This window comes from Sarcophilus harrisii, chromosome 2 (genome assembly GCF_902635505.1).
Source record: "Sarcophilus harrisii chromosome 2, mSarHar1.11, whole genome shotgun sequence".
NCBI classification, from domain to species: domain Eukaryota; kingdom Metazoa; phylum Chordata; class Mammalia; order Dasyuromorphia; family Dasyuridae; genus Sarcophilus; species Sarcophilus harrisii.
This window is the reverse complement of record NC_045427.1, coordinates 138,674,543-138,694,014: the sequence shown is the minus strand read 5'-3', so window position 1 is coordinate 138,694,014 and position 19,472 is coordinate 138,674,543. Positions and strand designations below refer to the sequence as shown.

The 19,472-nt window shown below is 33.1% G+C and overlaps 1 protein-coding gene across 5 annotated transcripts in view; it reads right to left on the bottom strand.

Annotated features, from left to right (window-relative positions):
• INTS9 (integrator complex subunit 9) overlaps positions 1-19,472 on the bottom strand; it is a 128,412-nt gene that overhangs the window by 99,275 nt on the left and 9,665 nt on the right. For all 5 annotated transcript variants that reach the window (XM_031950915.1, XM_031950918.1, XM_031950914.1 and 2 more), the window contains one exon: positions 7,483-7,610. In XM_031950915.1, the coding sequence (XP_031806775.1) occupies positions 7,483-7,610 (128 nt within the window). The remainder of the gene's footprint in view (positions 1-7,482; positions 7,611-19,472) is intronic.

Here is a 19,472-nt window from a genome sequence, read left to right as displayed (position 1 = left end):
GACAGCTCTACAATAGCGCAGAGCATTCAGGAGCTGTGAAGGTATGCTGAGCTGTTGCTATTGTGTTTCCTTTAATAATCTTCCCCATTTTTCACTATCTGCTGGTTTTAATGGGAGAAGAGGCGTGTGTATGTGAAAAATCCAATAACCATCTTTGTTGGGATTGTCTATAAAACAAGAGCAACAAGGCTCTAAGTAAGGCTTCTGTGCACGAACAACATGGCATTTATTTGTTACAGTTTAAGTTTTGCAAAGTACTTTTTATATGATCTCTAATTTGGTCTTTACAAATTACTTAGGTGCTATTAGTAGGTTAGGTAGGTGCTATTAGTAATCTTCATTTTACAGATCAAGAAACTGAGGCACAGAGAGGTCAAATGACCTGTCCAGGGTCACAAAGCATTAAGTGAGGTAGGATTTGAACTCAGTCCTTGAGACCACGTCTTAGCCCCCTATCCATTGTGCTACCTAGCTTTCTAAATAGAAATCTGTCAAGAAGGATTCCTGGAAGGGATTCCTGTTGAGGCATTAGCTCAACTATTGCCTATCTTCCTTACAGCTATTTGGGAATCCCAAAATATAGAAAGTTGAACTATCTTAGGCCCAAGGGCTAGCAGCATCCTTGTTTAAGCATAAATTTAACATTTAGTAGTACCTTTAATCTTTCTGCCCTTAACTCCTTCAATTTATTCTATATTCCATAACTCCTTGTTTCTCTGCAAAATAATACTCCCTTATCTCCCAGAAAGAGATTTGGAAAGATTTTACCACTTCTGCTTCTATAAAGTCACCACTGTGTGCTACTAAAATGCCCTTTCCTCCAATTTTCTCAACATATTCTCAGATTCCTTTATTTAGGGTAGAATAAGAAAAAAAATTTCTTTTAAATAATAAAAAATGTAGTTGCTACCTTTTTATGTAGTGACTTAAAAGCCAATCTTTAAAGGTATTCATGCTTTGTATGCAGGTATTTCTACTGGATTTCTACTGTCCTCATTATAAACAATAAATTAGGAGAGAATCTGGAAGGCTGAGTTTCAAGTTCTATTTATGCCATAGTTTCATCTTACAGTTTGGGAAAGTCATTTCCCTTGAATTTACTTAATACAATATAAAGATATATATTAGACATAAAAAGGATTTTTTGAAGGAGTCAGAAGATTGATAACCATATGCCTTTGGCAACAAAAAGACAGAATATGTCTTATGTAATAATATGGATGGATTAGCATAAATACTTCCACACTACTGGAGTGAAGAAACATACTTCTAAGCTCACATTTTCATGATTCTGGATTTACAAGGTCAAGAGTATACAAGAAAATTTAATATATACTTTAACATATTTAACATGTATGGGACTATCTGCCATCTAGGGGAGGGGATGAAGGGAAGGAGAGAAAAAGCTGAAACAGAAGTTTTTGCAAGGGTCAATATTGAAAAATTACCCATACATATGTTTTGTATATAAAAAAGCTATAATAAAAAAAATGAGTTTTAAAAAAAAGACTATACAAGAAAAATAGGATGGTAGCCAATCATTGTGGAAGAGACTCCTTCAAATAAGATGTTAGAGAGAAAGGACCTTAGAAGTTGTTTAAATCTGAACAGACATCCCTTCCACAAAATCCACAAACATCTACAACATTTTTCAGTCTCTGCCTAAAGAGTTCAATAATAAAATTTGTAATCTCTACCAAGGCAGTCTATTCTACTTTGGGGAAGCTCTATTTTTTTTGGAGGGGGGGAGGAAGAGGGTATTTTATTTTTAAAATACATGTAAAGATAGCTTTCAACATTCATTTTTGTAAAACTTTTGTGTTCCAAATTTTTCTCTCTTCCTCCTGTACCTCCCCTTTCCCCAAAATAGCAAACAATCTGATATAGGTTAAATATGTGCTTTCATTTAAAAAATATGTCCATATTTTTCATGTCGTACAAGAAAAATCAGACCAAAATGGAAAAAACCCACCCACCCAACAACAACAAAAAGATAAAAATATGATGCTTCAATCTACATTCAGGCTCCACAGTTCTTTCCCTGGTTGTAACTGGATGTAATTTTCCATTCCAAGTCTATTGAAATTAATTTGAATCATTGCATTGCTGAGAAGAGCCAAGTTTATCTAGCTGATTTCCTGGTTCTTCTCACTTAACTCAACATCAATTAATGTAGATTTTTCAGGCTTTTCTGAAATCAGTCTGCTCATTATTTCTTATAGAACAATAATATTCCATTATACTCATATACCTTAACTTAAATCAGTTACTCCCCAAATGATGGGTATCCATTCGGTTTCCAGCTCCTTGCCACTACAAAAAGAGTTGCTACAACATTTTTTTGCACAAGTGGATCCTTCTCCCTTTTTTATGATCTCTTTGGGATACAGACCCAGTAGTGAGACTGCTGGATTAAAGCTGGATTTATAGCCCTTTGGGCATAGTTCCAAATTGCCTCCAGAATGGCTGGATCATTTCATAATTTCACCAACAATGTATTATTGTTGCAATTTTCTCGCCTCCAATATTTATCATTATCTTTTCTAGTTTTCTTAGCCAATCTGAGAGATGTGAGGTGGCACCTCAGAGTTGTCTTAATTTTTATTTCCCTAATTAATAGTGCTTTAGAACATTTTTTTCATATGACTATAAATGGCTTTAATTTTTTTTCATCTGAAAATTTTCTGTTCATATCCTTTTACTATTTTATCAATTGAGGAATGACTTGTACTCTTATACATCAAAGATAGTTTTCAACATTCAACATTTGCAAAACCTTGTGTTCCAAATTTTTCTCCCTTCTTCTTTCCTCCCTGCCCAGGTAAGTAATACAGTATAAGTTAAATATGTGTAATTTTTCTAAACATAACATTTATCATGCTTGTGCTTCCCTTCTAATCTTGGTGGGGCAGCTGTAATAGGAAATTTTTCCTCATAATTTTTATGAAAAATGATAAAAGAATAACCAATGTTGAGCTCCAAAATTCACTTTTAGGATCAATTAAGTCCCTCATCAGGGATTAAAATTTCCTCTGGTGATTCTTCTATAATTCTAATTCTGTGTTCTTGTGGTTTCTTTTCAGTGTTCCTAAGTATGCTCTCAGGAGATTAACTGAACAAGTTTAATTCCTCTTCTACACCACAAGTCCTTAGAATATTAGAAAGACAGCTATGATGCCCCACCCAAATCTTTGTCACTTTCTGTGCCAAATATACCTTTGTTTTTTAAGTGATTTGGTTTCTCACAGCCATTTCTAAAATGCAAGAGAACCAAACACAGTGTTCCAGATGTAGTTTGGATAGAACCAAGTACAGAAGAATAATCATTTGGTTTTCCACTCTATATTATGTCTATTAAATAGAAGATTGAGGGAAATGTAGTGGCACAAACATAAATGTTTTCTTTTCGTTTCTTTACCAAGAATGCTTTCAATATGTATATAGATTATTCTCATAAAGACTTTATAGAGATTGAAAAAGTAGTCTTAAAGACAGCAAAACTATAATAGTGGGAGAGCTCAACCTTGTACTCTCAGAACTAGATAAATCAAACCACAAAAAAAAAAAAAAAATAAGAAAGAAGTTAAAGAGGTAAATGGAATACTAGAAAAGTAAGGTATGATAGATCTTTGGAGAAAATTAAATGGAGACAGAAAGGAGTACACTTTCTTTTCAGCAGTTCATGGAAACTATACAAAAACTGACCATATATTAGGACATAAAGACTTCAAATTCAAATGCAGAAAGGCAGAAATAGTAAATGTATCCTTTTCAGATCACGATGCAATAAAAATTATACTCAATAAAAAGCCAGGGGAAAATAGACCAAAAAATAATTGGAAACTAAATAATCTCATCCTAAAGAATGACTGGGTTAAACAGCAAATCATAAACACAATTAATAATTTCACCCAAGAAAATGACAATAATGAAACGTCATGCCAAAATGTGTGGGACGCAGCCAAGGTGGGAATAAAGGGAAATTTTATATCTCTAGAGACCTACTTGCATAAAATAGAGAAAGAGAAAATCAATGAATTAGGCTTGCAACTAAAAAAGCTAGAAAAAGAGCAAATTAAAAATTCCCAAACACTAAACTTGAAATTCAAAAAATAAAAGGAGAGATTAATAAAATTGAAAGTAAAAAAACTACTAAATTAATAAATAAAACTAAGAGTTGGTTCTATAAAAAAACAATATAGGTAAACCCTTGGTAAATTTGATTAGAAAAAGTTAAGAGAAAAATCAAATTGTTAGTCTTAAAAATGAAAAGGGAGAACTTGAAGATGAAATTAGAGCAATAATTAGGAGTTACTTTACCCAACTTTATGCCAATAAATTCGATAACTTAAATGAAATGGAAGAATACCTTCAAAAATATAGCTTGCTCAGATTCACAGAGGAAGAAGTAAATTGGTTAAACAGTCCCATTTTAGAAAAAGAAATAGAACAAGCTATTAATCAACTCCCTAAGAAAAAATCCCCAGGACCAGATGGATTTACATGTGAATTGTATCAAACATTTAAAGAACAGTTAACTCCAATGCTATATAAACCATTTTGAAAAAATAGGGATTGGAGTCCTACCAAATTCCTTTTATGACACAGACATAGTACTGATACCTAAACCAAGTGGTTGAAAACAGAGAAAGAAAATTATAGACCAATCTCCCTAATGAATATTGATGCAAATATCTTAAATAAAATATTCTCAAAAAGATTACAGAAAATCATTCCCAGGATAATACACCATGACCAAGAAAGATTTATACCAGGAATGCAGGCTGTTTCAACATCAGGAAAACTATTAGCATAAATGACTATATCAATAACCAAATTAACAAAAACCATATGATCATCTCAACAGATGCAGAAAAAGCATTTGATAAAATCCAACAACCATTCTTATTAAAAACATTTGAGAATATAGGAATAAGTGGACTCTTCCTTAAAATAGGCAGGAGCATATATTTAAAATCGTCAGTAAGCATCATATGTAATGGGGATAAAATGGAACCATTCCCAGTAAAAGCAGGAGTGAAACAAGGTTGTACACTATCACCATTACTATTCATTATAGTATTAGAAATGCTAGTTTCAGCAATAAGAGCTAAGAAAAAGATGAAAGGAATTAGAATAAGTAATGAGGAAACCAAATTATCACTCTTTGCAAATGATATATATATGATATATACTTAGAGAACAACAGAGATTCTACTAAAAAACTATTAGAAATAATCCACAACTTTAGCAAAGTTGCAGGATACAAAAACAGCATTTTTATACATCACCAGCAAAATCAAACAGCAAGAGATACAAAGAGAGAGTCCATTTAAAATAACACTTGATAGCATAAAATATTTGGGAATCTATGAGCAAAACTACAAAACACGTTCCATACAAATAAAGTCAGATCTAAACATTTGGAAAAATATTAAGTGCACTTGAAGAGGCCGAGCAAATATAATAAAGATGACAATGTTACCTAAACTAATCTATTTATTTAGTGCTATACCAATCAGACTCCCAAAAAACTATTTTAATGACTGAGAAAAAATAACAACAAAATTCATCTGGAAGAACAAAAGGTCAAGAATTTCAAGGGAACTAATAAAAAAAAAAAAAATCAAATGATGGTGGCTTTAGCTGTACCAGATCTAAAACTATGTTACAAAGCAGTGGTCACCAAAACCATTTGGTATTGGCTAAGAAATAGACTAGTTGATCAGTGGAATAGGTTAGGCTCACAGGACAAAATAGTCAATAACTATAGCAATCTAGTGTTTGACAAACTCAAAGATCCCAACTTTTGGGATAAGAATTCACTATTTGAGAAAAACTGCTGGGAAAACTGGAAATTAGTATGGCAGAAACTAGATATGGACCCACACTTAACATTGTACACCAAGATAAGATCAAAACAGATTCATGATTTAGGCATAAAGAATTAGATTATAAATAAATTAGAAGAACATAGGATAGTTTACCTCTCAGACTTGTGGAGGAAGGAATTTGTCACCAAAGAAGAACTAGAGATCATTATTGATCACAAAATAGAAAATTTTGATTATATCAAATTAAAAAGCTTTTGTACAAATAAAACTAATGCAGACAAGATTAGAAGGGAAGCAATAAACTGGGAAAACATTTTTACAACTAAAGGTTCTGACAAAGGCCTCAATTCCAAAATATATAGAGAAATGACTCTAACTTATAAGAAATCAAGCCATTCTCCAACTGATAAATGGTCAAAGGATATGAACAGACAATTTTCAGATGATGAAATTGAAACTATTTCTACTCATATGAAAGGGTGTTCCAAATCATTATTGATCAGAGAAATGCAAATTAAGGCAACTCTGAAATACCACTACACACCTGTCAGATTGGTTAAGATGACAGGAAAAGATAATGATGAATGTTGGAGGGGATACGGGAAAACTGGGACAGTGATGCATTGTTGGTGGAGTTGTGAACGGATCCAACCATTCTGGAGAGTGATTTGGAACTATGCTCAAAAAGTTATCAAACTGTGCTTACCCTTTGATCCAGCAGTGTTACTACTGGGCTTATATCCCAAAGAGATATTAAAAAAGTGAAAGGGACCTATTTGTGCAAAAATGTTTGTGGAAGCTCTTTTCATAGTGGCTAGAAGCTGGAAATAGAATGGATGCCCATCAATTGGAGAATGGTTGGGTAAACTGTGGTATATGAATGTTGTGGAATATTATTATTCTGTAAGAAATGACTAGCAGGATGAATAAAGAGAGGGTTGGAGAGACTTACATGAACTGATGCTAAGGGAAATGAGCAGAACCAGGAAATCATTATACACTTCAACAATAATACTATATGATTAATTCTGATGGAAGTTGCTATCTTCGGTAATGAGAGGATCCAATTTAGTTCCAATTGATCAGTGATGAACAGAACTAGTTACACCCAGTGAAATAATACTGGGAAAGGAGTGTGGACTGCTTTCATTTTTGTTTTTCTTCCCAGGTTATTTACCTTTCTAAATCCGATTTTTCTTGTGCAACAAGAGAACTGTATAAAAATGTACACATGTATTGTATTTAAGATATATTTTAACATGTTTAACGTGCATGAGACTGCCTGTCATCTACGGGAGGAGGTGTAGGGAAGGAAAGGAAAAGTTGGAATAGAAGTGTTTGCAAGGGTCAATGTTGAAAAATTACCTATGCATATGTTCTATCAATAAAAAGCTATAATAAAAACAAAAAAAGAAAAGAAAAAAAAAACTATTATGTAAATCTTGCAAAGATGTTAAGGTCCTAAAAGTCAAACTCCATGAATTCAAGTTCTTGAAAAGGGATTCTTATGTTTGAAAGTTATTTTGATAAAGAGAAGAGAACAAAGAGAACTAAATTGCTAAAACTTGTGGAGCCCATAAAATCTATACTCTGGCTAAAATTTTTTAGCAAACCGTTCTGCATACTTATCAGATCTTTCAGAACATACCTCTGAACCAATGGTAGGGGAAGAAAATTTAGTGTCGAAGTCATATCCAGGCCACAATCTAACATGATGGTAGTAGACTTGAATTTGAGCACATTGCATGGTAGAGTTGGATGTCCTGATAAAGAGTACTGGAAGAAAAAAAATAAATGGAGTGAGTAATAAACCACAAGAAAATTCCAAACCATAAAACAATCAGAAATTATTTGTTCTTATGGTAGTATCTTAAAACATAGCCCAATGGGTTATCTGTGCCTGCAAAAACCTCCCCCACTGTCAGTTCTCTATAACCCAACAACTTAGAATACACAAATCCTATATTTGTATCTGCTCTAAATGTTCCTTGGAGAAGACATATCTTTTGTTGAGTAAAAATTTGCTTCTTATCAGTTATAGCCTTGAGATAAGATAGCTAAATTTTGTTTATCTTTCACCTCTCACGTGGCACTTACAAGTACCTAATATAGTTACTATAAAGTACTACACAATGATCTTTGAGTGTTTTCAATTTGTCTTCTAAACCTAGCTTCTGGATTGTGACATCCATATCAGACCTAAATTCTCCTTTTGTAAAATAATGGGAAAAGTGACTTTCCATAATGAGATTTTCCTTAAGATTCCTTAAAGAAGAGATTAACCTACCTTCTGGGTAAGTAGGTTAATTAAGCACCAATAAAAGATTATGGCTTAATATTCTTCATAAAAATGATTCAGAAGGACAAATGTCTTATTGTGATGTGAATTACTGATATCAAGAGCAAGGGAACATGAGTTGCCTACACTCTGAGGACATCAAGCAGAAGAGCAAGTACAAGTCACTTGTTTGTGGCAGAAAGAACACAAAAGTAAATGAGATACCTAAAGTTTAACCCCTAACAGCTGAGATACACAATAGAAGCCATTATTATAAAGATTATAGATGCAAAACAACACACTAATTTGACACATTTCTTCAGTGCACTGTGGGGGCCATGCCAATAAGATCATTATTTTTTATGAATAATGCCTTCCCCTTTTTACATAAGTTTTCTTATTTTGAAGATTGGTACAACTGATATGTGTATATAGCACTTTGCAGTTTGCAAAGCACTTGTATATGAGAGAAAAAAATTTCTCCATGATACAACAAACTTCACAGGGACCTGTCCCTGGGTTCTCAGCAAAAAAAGTCTAAGAGTTTTATTCTTTTGTTGCCTTGTACATTAATTCATTTTGATGTAAGGACAAGTACATTATGAGTGAAAATAATGGTACATCAATGTCTAGCTTCACATGCCAAAAGCACACTGAGCTAATGTTTTCCAATTATTTGTCATTGTGTTCTGCTATCAATAAGAAATTCTCCACTTTTCTTTGGAGAACAATTTCACTAAGCAATAAAAACTCCATACAGCAAAAATGAGGTAAACTTTATAGTCTATTTTCCAAACAAGCTAATTAATATTAATTTAAATAATTAATTATTTCATTAATTTTTCCATAGCTACGCGATTCAATTGATAGAGCATTTCATAGTGCAAGACCTGAGTTCAAATCCTGTTTCTGAAACATATGGTGTTAGACTGGTCAAGTCACTTAACATCTGTCTCAGTTTCTTCATTGTTAAGATGGGAACAACAATAGCACATATGTCTCAGAGGTGGTGTGTGGATAAAATGAGATACTATTTGAAAAGTGCTTTGAAAACCTTCAAGTACTCTATAAATGCTAGCTATTAAATTACTAATCACTATACTTTATTTTCTGTCTTGTTTTTTTATACTCTCCTTTAAACTTAGGAAAAGTCATTATGTTAACCCCAAAGAAACATGATTATTTGGTTCATGAAAATCTTCACTGTGTAAGTCTAAAATGATGTCACATTGACAAAAATCCTTAGGTCACTTCAGTTTTTTCATCTGTATTGCGAGTTGGACTAGTTGGCTAATAAGGTCCCTTCCAGGGAAAGATCTGTATCTCATGACTACTATCCCAATCTTAGTTAAAGGTCTGTATGTATATCATCATAGCCTGCTTGTGAACCAATAAAGTCCTAAACACCCCAAGACCTGTCCATAAGAATTTTCTGTAAGTAGTTTTTGAGTTCAAAAGACTGTATAACAGTTTATGTTTGCATACCATTAGACAGTGATATAATGCTTTTAACACATTTTATTTTACCTGATCTTCAAAAACTTGTGAGGACAATGGCATTATCTTCAATGAAAGTAAATTGAAAGTCCCAGAGATTAAGCCTTGCCTAAAGTAGTAACCAACTAATAAGTGGCAGAATAAAACCTCAATCAAAAAGTCTAATGCTATTTCCAGTATATCCATGTTTTAAAAGTCATCTAGGAATGCAGGGTAAGAAATCTAGTCTAGTTCAATTGTAATTCAATAAATGGTTATGAAAAACTTTGTTTCTGTAGTGAGAAGCGATATAGTATAGTTAGAAAGTGATTTTAAAGCAAGACCTGAGTTTAAATTTTGTCTGCATGGATTTGGGTACTTAATCTTTCAGGATTCTAAACAATTCTCTAGACTATTAACTTCAAAAGAATATCCCAACCTACTGACTTTGTGACCACAACTGGAGTTTTCTTGGCAAAGACATAGGTTTGCTGCCATTTCCTTCTTCAGTTCATGTTGCAGATGAGGAAACTGAGGCAGGGTTAATTACATAGCTAGTAAGTGTCTGAGACCAGATTTAAACTCAGAATGATAAGGCTTTCTGACTTTAGGCCTAGCACTCTAGCTGTTATGTCATCCATCTATCCTGCCTTATCTACGCAGATAGAGACAATTCCCCACCTGGGACTTCCCCATAACTGAGGAAATGAAAGATCCAATCCATCTATCTATTTTATATAATAATCTGTGCTAAGCAATGCAAGGCATGGAATTAATATGTCTTGATTCTTGTCTTCAGGAAGATTATAACTTAGTTGAAGAATACATTAATATGTAAAAAGTTAAAACGTGTATACATTTTATGCATTCATATAAGTGTAGCAAAAAATTGAAAACTTAAAGCAACTTGATATAGTTAAAAGAGCATAATTATATTATAAACTCACATTACTCCAAACTCTCTTCCAATCTTGTTAATGAATACATAGTATGTATACACAATTATAATTATCCTTATGCTGTTCTCAACCTCCACAAACATATAAGCATTTCCATGTATTATCATAACTTACATAACTAATTTTTCATAGTTATAATGTATCTCCTTAGGTTTTTACAACATAGTTTCCTTAGTTTCTTCCCTACTGTTTTAAATCTGGAGTGTTTTGGTTTTTTTTTGGGGGGGGGAGAAAGGGAGAGAAGATAATATACTACTATGAACATTCTTCATATATAACTTTATTTTCCTCTTAAAGCATTTCCTTGGGATATAATCCTCTAAACGGAGTTACTAGCTGAAAGGGTATATGTAATTTTTTGTCACATGGAAACAGGTACAGATACACACACACACACACACACACTCACATAAATATACTATTATCCAGAAAGATTACATCAATTTATTTTGTTACAAAACATAAGTATTTCTCTACTGTCCTGCCAATAAGTTTAATGACTATAACTTATTAGTTTAATAACTATATAATAGTATCTTTAAATAACCTGGTTTCAAAATACTTTAAATATTAATAAAAGCATTCTTTTAAAAGTTTTCTTTTATTGAATATAATTTAAAACACAAATAATTCAATTAACAAAGAACAATAAACTAAAAAAAAAAAAAAATCTGTTATATAATCTTATTATAAATCACCAAAACAGATAAAGGATAAAGGGTGATATAAGTAAATTAGGAAAGCAAGGAATAGTTTTCCTATCAGCTCTATGGAGAACAGAATTTAAAACCAAACAAGAAATAGACACATTACTAGATTTAAAAAGTTTGTACACAAAGAAAGCCAATGCAACCAAGATTAAAAGGAAAGCAGAAAGCTGGCAAACAATTTTTACATCAAGTGTTTCCTGAGAAAGGACTCATTTCTCAACTATATAGAGAATTGAGTCAAATTTATAACATTACAAGTCATTCCCCAATTGATAAATGCTCAAAGGACACAGACAGGCAGTTTTCAGACAAAGAAATCAAAGCTATTTATAGTCACTACTGACTAGAGAAATGCAAACTAAAACAACTTTGAGGTACTCAATTCACACCTACTAGACTGACTAATATGACAGAAAAGGAAACAATAAATGTTGGAGGGGATATGGAAATGCGAGATGCTAAAAAGCACTGCTGGTGGAGTTGTGAACTGATCCAATCATTCTGGCAAGCAATTTTGAGTTATGTCCAAAGGGTTATAAAACTGTGCATACTCTTTGATCTAGCAATACCACTACTAGGTCTGTACCCCAAAAAGAGTTAAAAAAAGGGGGGGGAAGGACCCATTCGTATAAAAGTATTTCTAGTGGCTTTTTTTTTGTAGTGGCAAAGAATTGGAAATTGAGGATGCCCATCGATTGGGGAATGCCTGAACAAGCCATCATGCATGATTATAAAGGAATTATGAGCAGGCTGATTTTAGAAAAACTTAGAAGGACTTATATGAACTGATACAAAAGGAAGTGAGCAGAAGCAGGAGTCCAATGGAATGCATTTACAATTCTGCACAATGAGTAATTGTGAATGATTTGGTTATTCTCAGCAATACAATGATCCAAAAACTTCATGATGAAAAATACTACCCATCTTACATGAACTGAGGATGAGTGAAGTGAGCAAAACCAAGAGAACATTCTTGTAAAAACACAATACAGATGATCAACTCTGAAGACTTTCTTTTTACATCAATAAAATGATCTAAGACAATTCCAAAAGACTCACTATGGAAAATGCTATCTACATCCTGAAAAAGAACTATGGAGTCTAAAGGCAGATCAAAGCATACTATTTTCAATTTTTTGTTGTCTTTTCTTTCTCATGCTTTTTGCCTTTTGTTCTGATTCTTCTTTCACAAAATGACTAATGTAGAGATATGTTTAATATGATTGCACATGTATAACCTACATCAGATTGATAATAGTCTCAGGGAGAAGTGAAGGGAGAAAAAATGGAAATCAAAATATTATTTAAAAAGTTGAAAATAAAAATTTTTAAATAATTTGGACTTAAATACATTTTTTTGTTTTCCCAATAGTTTTCAACATTCACTTTGCAAATCCTTGTGTTCCAAATTTTTCACCCTTCCTTTCCCCTCCCCTAGACAAGCAAGCTGATACAGGTTTAAGTATATTCATCTCTTCTAAACATATTTCTATATTTGCCATGGTGTACAAAAAGAAGATTAAAAAGGGAAGGAGAAAGAAAAAAATAAAACAAGCAAACAACAAAAAAAGGTGAAAATATGTTTTGATCCATTCACTCTGCATGCAGATGGCATTTTCCAATACACTTCTATTAGAATTATGTTGGATCACCTCACTGTTGAAAAGAGCCGAGAACATCACAGTTAATTATCACCTAATCTTGTGTACAATGTGCTCACTTCACTTAGTATCAGTTCATATAAGTCTTTCCAGGCTTATATGAAATCATCCTGCTCATCATTTCTTATAGAAAAATTATTATATTACATTCCTATACCAAAACTTATTCATCTAAACATCTGCTCAGTTTCAAGGTCTACAAACATTTTTGCACATGTAGGTTCTTTTTCCTTTTTTATGATCTCTTTGGAATACAGATCCAATAGAGACACTGCTGGATCAAAGGATATGCATACTTTTATAGCCCTTTGGACATAGTTCCAAATTGCTCTCCAGAATGGTTGGCTCATAAATTAATTTTTTTTTAAAAGCAATTAAAGAAAAATGCTATCTCCATCCACAGAAAGTATTGAGGGGAGTCTAAATGCAGATCAAAGTGTACTATTTTTCACTTTCTGTATTTTTTTTCCATGTTTTCCCCACCTTTGGGTCTGTCTTCTTTTACAACATGACTAATATGGCAATGTTTTATATGATTAAAAATGCATAACCTATATTAAAGTGCTTACTGTCTCAGGGAGTGGGGAGGTAAGAGAGGAGAGAAAATCTGGAACTCAACATTTTTTAAAAAAAGAATGTTAAAAATTATTTTTACATATAATGGGAAAATACTAATATACCAAATTTAACAAGATAGTAACAAAATTCGTATCCTCTCTTATACTTTTATTTTGAAAAATGTTCTATGTAACCTATTTTTTTTTTTTTTTTACATCTAAGGCTACCCACTAACCTATCCTCCTCTGAAACACCAAGCAGGAGATTTTCCTTGTAAGAAATAAGTATTGGCAAGCAAAATAAAGTAAAGCAACACACTGGCCTTATTGTCATTCAGTATCTCTAATCCAAGGGTTCTTAATCTAAACCTATTTTGTGCAATGGACATTCATCAATGCTTGATGAAGTTTTAAAGTAAGGACTTCATTACATAGAATTCCCAATCCCTCTATTTTTGTCCATCTGCATTTTTGATTTCCTTCACAGGCTAATTGTACACTATTTTAAAGTCTGATTCTTTTTGCACAACAAAATAACTGTATGGATATGTATACATATATCGTATTTAAACTTATACTTTAACATATTTAACATGTATTGGTCAACCTGCCATCTGGGGGAAGGAGGGGAAAAGTTGGAACAAAAGGTTTTGCAATTGTCAATGCTGAAAAATTACCCATGCATATATCTTGTAAATGAAAAGCTATAATAAAAAAATAAAATAAAAAAAATAAAGTAAGGACTTCATCGTTAATCTTTTGAAGTCACTAATTGCTGCTCTGGTCAGTTTGAGGTATTTCAGAGTTGTTTCCTTTCAAATTGTTACTGTGGTCGTAACATAAATTGTTCTCCAAATTTGTATTTATCTCACTCTGCTTCAGTTCATAAGTTTCTCCATGTTCTTGCTTCTGTCACAAGTAGTATGTATTTTTTCTTGCGACAGCATTAGCTGTTTTTCCCCTTACGTGGAAATGGCTCATCACTTCTGATCTAGCAAATAGGATCTGATATTTTAAGGAACTCTTTATATATCTTAGTGTTTTTATAAGTAATACCTGTCATTTGTTTTAATGTTGATCTTTTCTTTTTGAGATTTATTATATCTGTGAAAATTTTTTGCTTTTGCATTCGAACTACCCATTGTTAATGATATTTTCAAATCTTTTGAATTATTACAAATTTACCTCTTTACAAACAGGATAAATATGCTATTCTACCCAACTAGTTTGCAAATAACTCCAAAAGTTAAAATATTTAATTCTTCTTTTTCATGTTTAGTCAAAGATTCTAATACATGGTGAATCATCAATTAATTTATTAGAATAAAGGAATGCTGCCCATAGCTCTCTGGATAATAACTGGGCAAGACCAAGATAACAGAAAACAGGAAGTAATGCTTCAATTACACTTTATAAGGTACAGAGAGTACAGACACAAATAGTGCAGGAGGCACAGAGGCAGGTGGCACCCAAACAGGGATCATCAGTCAATCAGTGGAAGAAGGCAGGCAGCATGAGGAAGAGAGCACTAAGGAGAAGAGTTGCTTAAATAATTGCAGATTGAAGTTGGGGGTCCCCAGGAAGCATGGACCCTTGGGAGGTAGAATAATACTGAGGGGGAGGGAGAGTGATAGGGTTTTAGTGGGAGACAGACATTTATTTGTATAACTTAGGATTAGTTCATTTAACATATCCACACCATCTCAAAGTTGTCAGCCAAGTGTGGGGTTCTGCTTCTCTTACTGTGGAGGTCTAAAACTTAACTGAAACCCATAAGCAGTTAGCAGGACCAAAGTGCCCTTACACTAAGTGAGGCCTGGCTGGTTTCCCCTGACCTAACACATAGTCTCAGGATGTGGCTTTTAGTTAATTTATGAGACGTTTTGCAAGTAACCATTATGCTCCCTTAATTTTAGAAGTCTGTGACTTGTACGTTTCCCCTTTGCAATCTTATTTCCTGCTGCTGCTATTTCATACTGATTACTTATAAACTTATTATACTAACTAGAAGGATGAAAGGGGGGGGGGGAGGGACTAGAACAAGATATAATTTTAAATATTTGGTTATTCTAACAGATTCGTGATTTCACTAGTGTAGGATCATTAGTACACATAATGTATCACAATCCCAAAGTGCCCTTCCCCTGTTTTTCTAGGAAGCCTCTCTGAACAACCTACTTACTGTGCTATGTTTTCCTCCTTTATCTGTGTGCCTTGGAAGTATCAGTATACTAGTTAGGCTATTTGTATCAGATTCTCAGTATATAAGCAGTCACTTACTTTTCCAGCGATTTATGTTCTTGATAATAGTTTTTACATATATAGCTTCTCCTATGAAATCAATTGACTAAAAAACACTTTTTAAGCATCATCTATGAGTCAGGCCCTATGTACTGGGTTACAAACACAAAAATGAAAATAGTTCCTGACTATCAGAAGTTTACATTCTATCAGGAGAGAGTGTGAGCACATTTATTCAATTACAAAATAAATATCAAGTAATTTAGGGAAGATATTATCAGCTTGGGAATCAGGAAAGGCCTCATGAGGGAAGTGACAGTTGGCCTGAGCTTTAAATAAAACAAGGGGGAAGTGAAGAGAGAATGTCTCATGCAAGAAATGACAAAAAGTTATGACATGGAAGTTATCATAGGGAATGTACTGCAACCTGCTTACATTCACCATGTGTCTTTCTCTTTCCTCTTGGGTTACTTGTAATTCTAATTCATCTGAGACAATAGAATATCACTAAGAGAACACAGGTCTTAAAGAGAAAACAGGGTTTTCAAGAATATGGAATGACCAATCTATAGTTCATTCTTGTGCCTATTTCTGAGGAGATTTGTAATATTCCCGAGTTTGATGCTTAGACTTTAAGAACCCTGCCAGCTATAGATCTTTGATCTTATGTAATTTTGAAAATAAAAGCTTTTATAAAATTTATGAACAAGATATTTTATTTGAATATTATGGAGTTTGCCTATGACATGTCTATGCCTATTCCTATAGCAGTGTCTTTACTGCTGGAACCGTTTATCACCTCCTCATGTAATATTTTGCTAGATTTCAATACTCAGTGGATATAAGAATGAAATTCTCTCTGCTGTCACTGCCATATAATCTCATAGCCCTCACTCCAATATCAATGTTTGAATTTAATTGTGTTATGAAGGCTCCAATATAATAGGTTCACTAACAATTACTTAACTGAAATGCTATTGGGGGCCGAGAATCTTTTTGGTATGAAGAGATTTGTTTGTAATATTCATGGCAACTGGATTTGAGCTAAGCAGTTTTGTCTTCATAAGTTTTTTTTCCCTAAGGTACCTGGAGAAATTATTTCTACTTTCAAAAGAAATCTTGCAACTCTTTCCTTAGGTCATAAGTGAACTTTGTTGTTAGCATTTTGGCACTGAGTAAGCTTCTATGACTGCACTTTGAATTATGGAAACTATTTTTCTATAACTTCAGAAAACAACAAGCAGCATATGATTGATTGGTTAAAAGCAAACAATGCAAAAAAAATAGATACTTCCTTTTGGAGAGTGAATTAATTTTGGCATTATGAAGGAATTGTACTTCCTTAGCTTTGGAAAATTTTGCACTCAAAAAGTAACTATATTAGTAAAATTGTAAAAATCACATTTTAATTGGATATTGATAGCAAAAGTACATTATTTCAGCCTAGCAAAATGTAATTTGTATTCTCCAACCAACGGTTTCTCAATGAAATCTAAAACTAATTACTTAAGACACAACTTAAATTTCCAATGAAAATAATCTTTGCATAATTTCTTAAATATCTTCATATAATCAAATTTCATTTCCATCTTTAATCATTTCTACATGTTTCACAAGAAGACCATAGCTTCATATATCTAAAGTTTGAAGGAACCTCAGAGGCTATCAATCCAATCTCATTTTGAGTAAGAGTATTTTTTTCAAATGAACTTTTATGTTAACATTATACTCCTGATGACAAATTGATTATACTGTTGGCCACAAGCATTGGGGGGAGGGGAAGGAGGAGACAGAGACAGAGAGAGCGAGAGAGAGATAAAGAGAGAAACAGACAGACAGACAGACACGCGAAGGAAAGAAGGAATGGAGGGAAGAGGGCAAGAGAGAAAAAATGGGGGGAAGAGGGAGAGGGAGCTCAAAAGTCAGCACATGTTGATGATCTGGTGCAATTTTATCACTACCATTAGAAAAACTACTTACAAAACATGTCTTGCATGATGATGGCGGCACTTCTAATTCTAAGGATAGAACATTTGGATAAAATCTTACTCATCCTAACTCAATGATTGTTTAAATATGATTAAGAAAAATTTGAAATATGCTATTAAATGCTTAATGAAAAATTAAGGACTGTATTCATTCTTACCCAAATTCAGTACCGAACTGAATTTAACTCTTTTTTTTTTTGAGGGGGAATGATTTAATACCTTATTATACTTTATGCTCATTATTATAAGTATCAGATCTTATTGTACAGTGTCATAGAAAGTATAAAGTAGATGTAACTAAACTAGCCCTTGACAACCTGGAATTCTTCAGAGACAAAAGTATGAAAGAAAAAAAATTCCCTTACAAATTATATTGATATTATGGTAAAATTAATATTATAACCAAAGAACTAAAGTATTACAAAGTAGACACACGAGGGCACTCTAACCAATCTACTATAAACTGTTTGCAAAGTTGAGAGTAAAATATACATTTTGTCACATTCTCTAAAAATGGTTTAGTGACTGAGGGAAATTTCCATGAAAGATTCAGATAAACCAGTAATGTTTAAAGTAACAGGCTGTGATTATAATATGTTTTAATTTAACAGAAGGCAAATCTTAAGGTTTAACTTGAATCAATCAAGATAGGGTACTGAGTAATCAAAGAATATCACTACAGAAGGCAGTCAGAACTTTAGGTACAATGTTCTTCAAAAAGAAAAAAAGAATGATAAAGAAAGGGAGAAAAAAGGGAATGATGTTAACAATAGTCACAAGATAGACTCTTGAAACTTGCCAAACTCTTGTCACTCCTCCTAATCAAGGTACAGGACAATGAAGAAGCAGTAAAATTGCAGAAGAAAGTCTACTAGATTTGTATTTTCCCCCGTTATCGTATTTTATTGTTTCCAATTATATGTAAAGATAATTTTCAACATTCACTTTTATAGGATCTTGAATTGCAAATTTTTTTCTCACTTCCTTCCTTCCTTTCTCCTTTCCCTAGACATCAAGAAGTCTGATATAGATTATGCATGTATAACCATTTTAAACATATTTCTATATTAATCATGTGAAAAAAATCAAAAAAGGGAAAAATCACGAGAAAGAAAAAAACAAAAACAAAAAAAAGATTTGTAGGCAGAAGACACAGGGTTGAAACCTGGCTCTATTAATATTGGGTAAGTCATTGAACCTCTGTGGAATTCTGTTTTCACAACTATAAAACAAAAACAGTAAGATTAGATAAGAGGTGTCAGACTCAACCCTGCCTAGTGGTCTGAAATAGATTAAAACTGGGAAGTGTTTAAGAAAAATAAATATACAACATACATATATAATATTAATTCTGGCTTTCTAAGTCAATATGTGGCCATTGCTCTTTGAGTCTGACACCACTGGACTAGATATAATCTCTGAGGTTTCTTCCATCTGTAAATCTGATTCTTTTCTGTCACCTCTACACTAGCTAGGGCAGCTGATGACAAAAAGAACCCTGGGTTTTGAAGAGGGGGAAAGGTTCTTGATTGGGTTCATGTGGCTGGTTTCTAATTGTACCAGGGAAATGCTGAAGACTGTCAATGAAATACTGCACAAGGTCAGGTCACAGAAGTTGCTAGAAAGGGACTGGGGGAGAAGGGGGGGAGGGGATGTAGAAGATGGGGAGTTTCCTCTTTGGATTAGAAGGAAGCTGAAACAAAGGAGATCTCATGGTAGAAGAGATGCCCTAAAACACAAAGACTTTTTCCCCGTGATGATCACATTT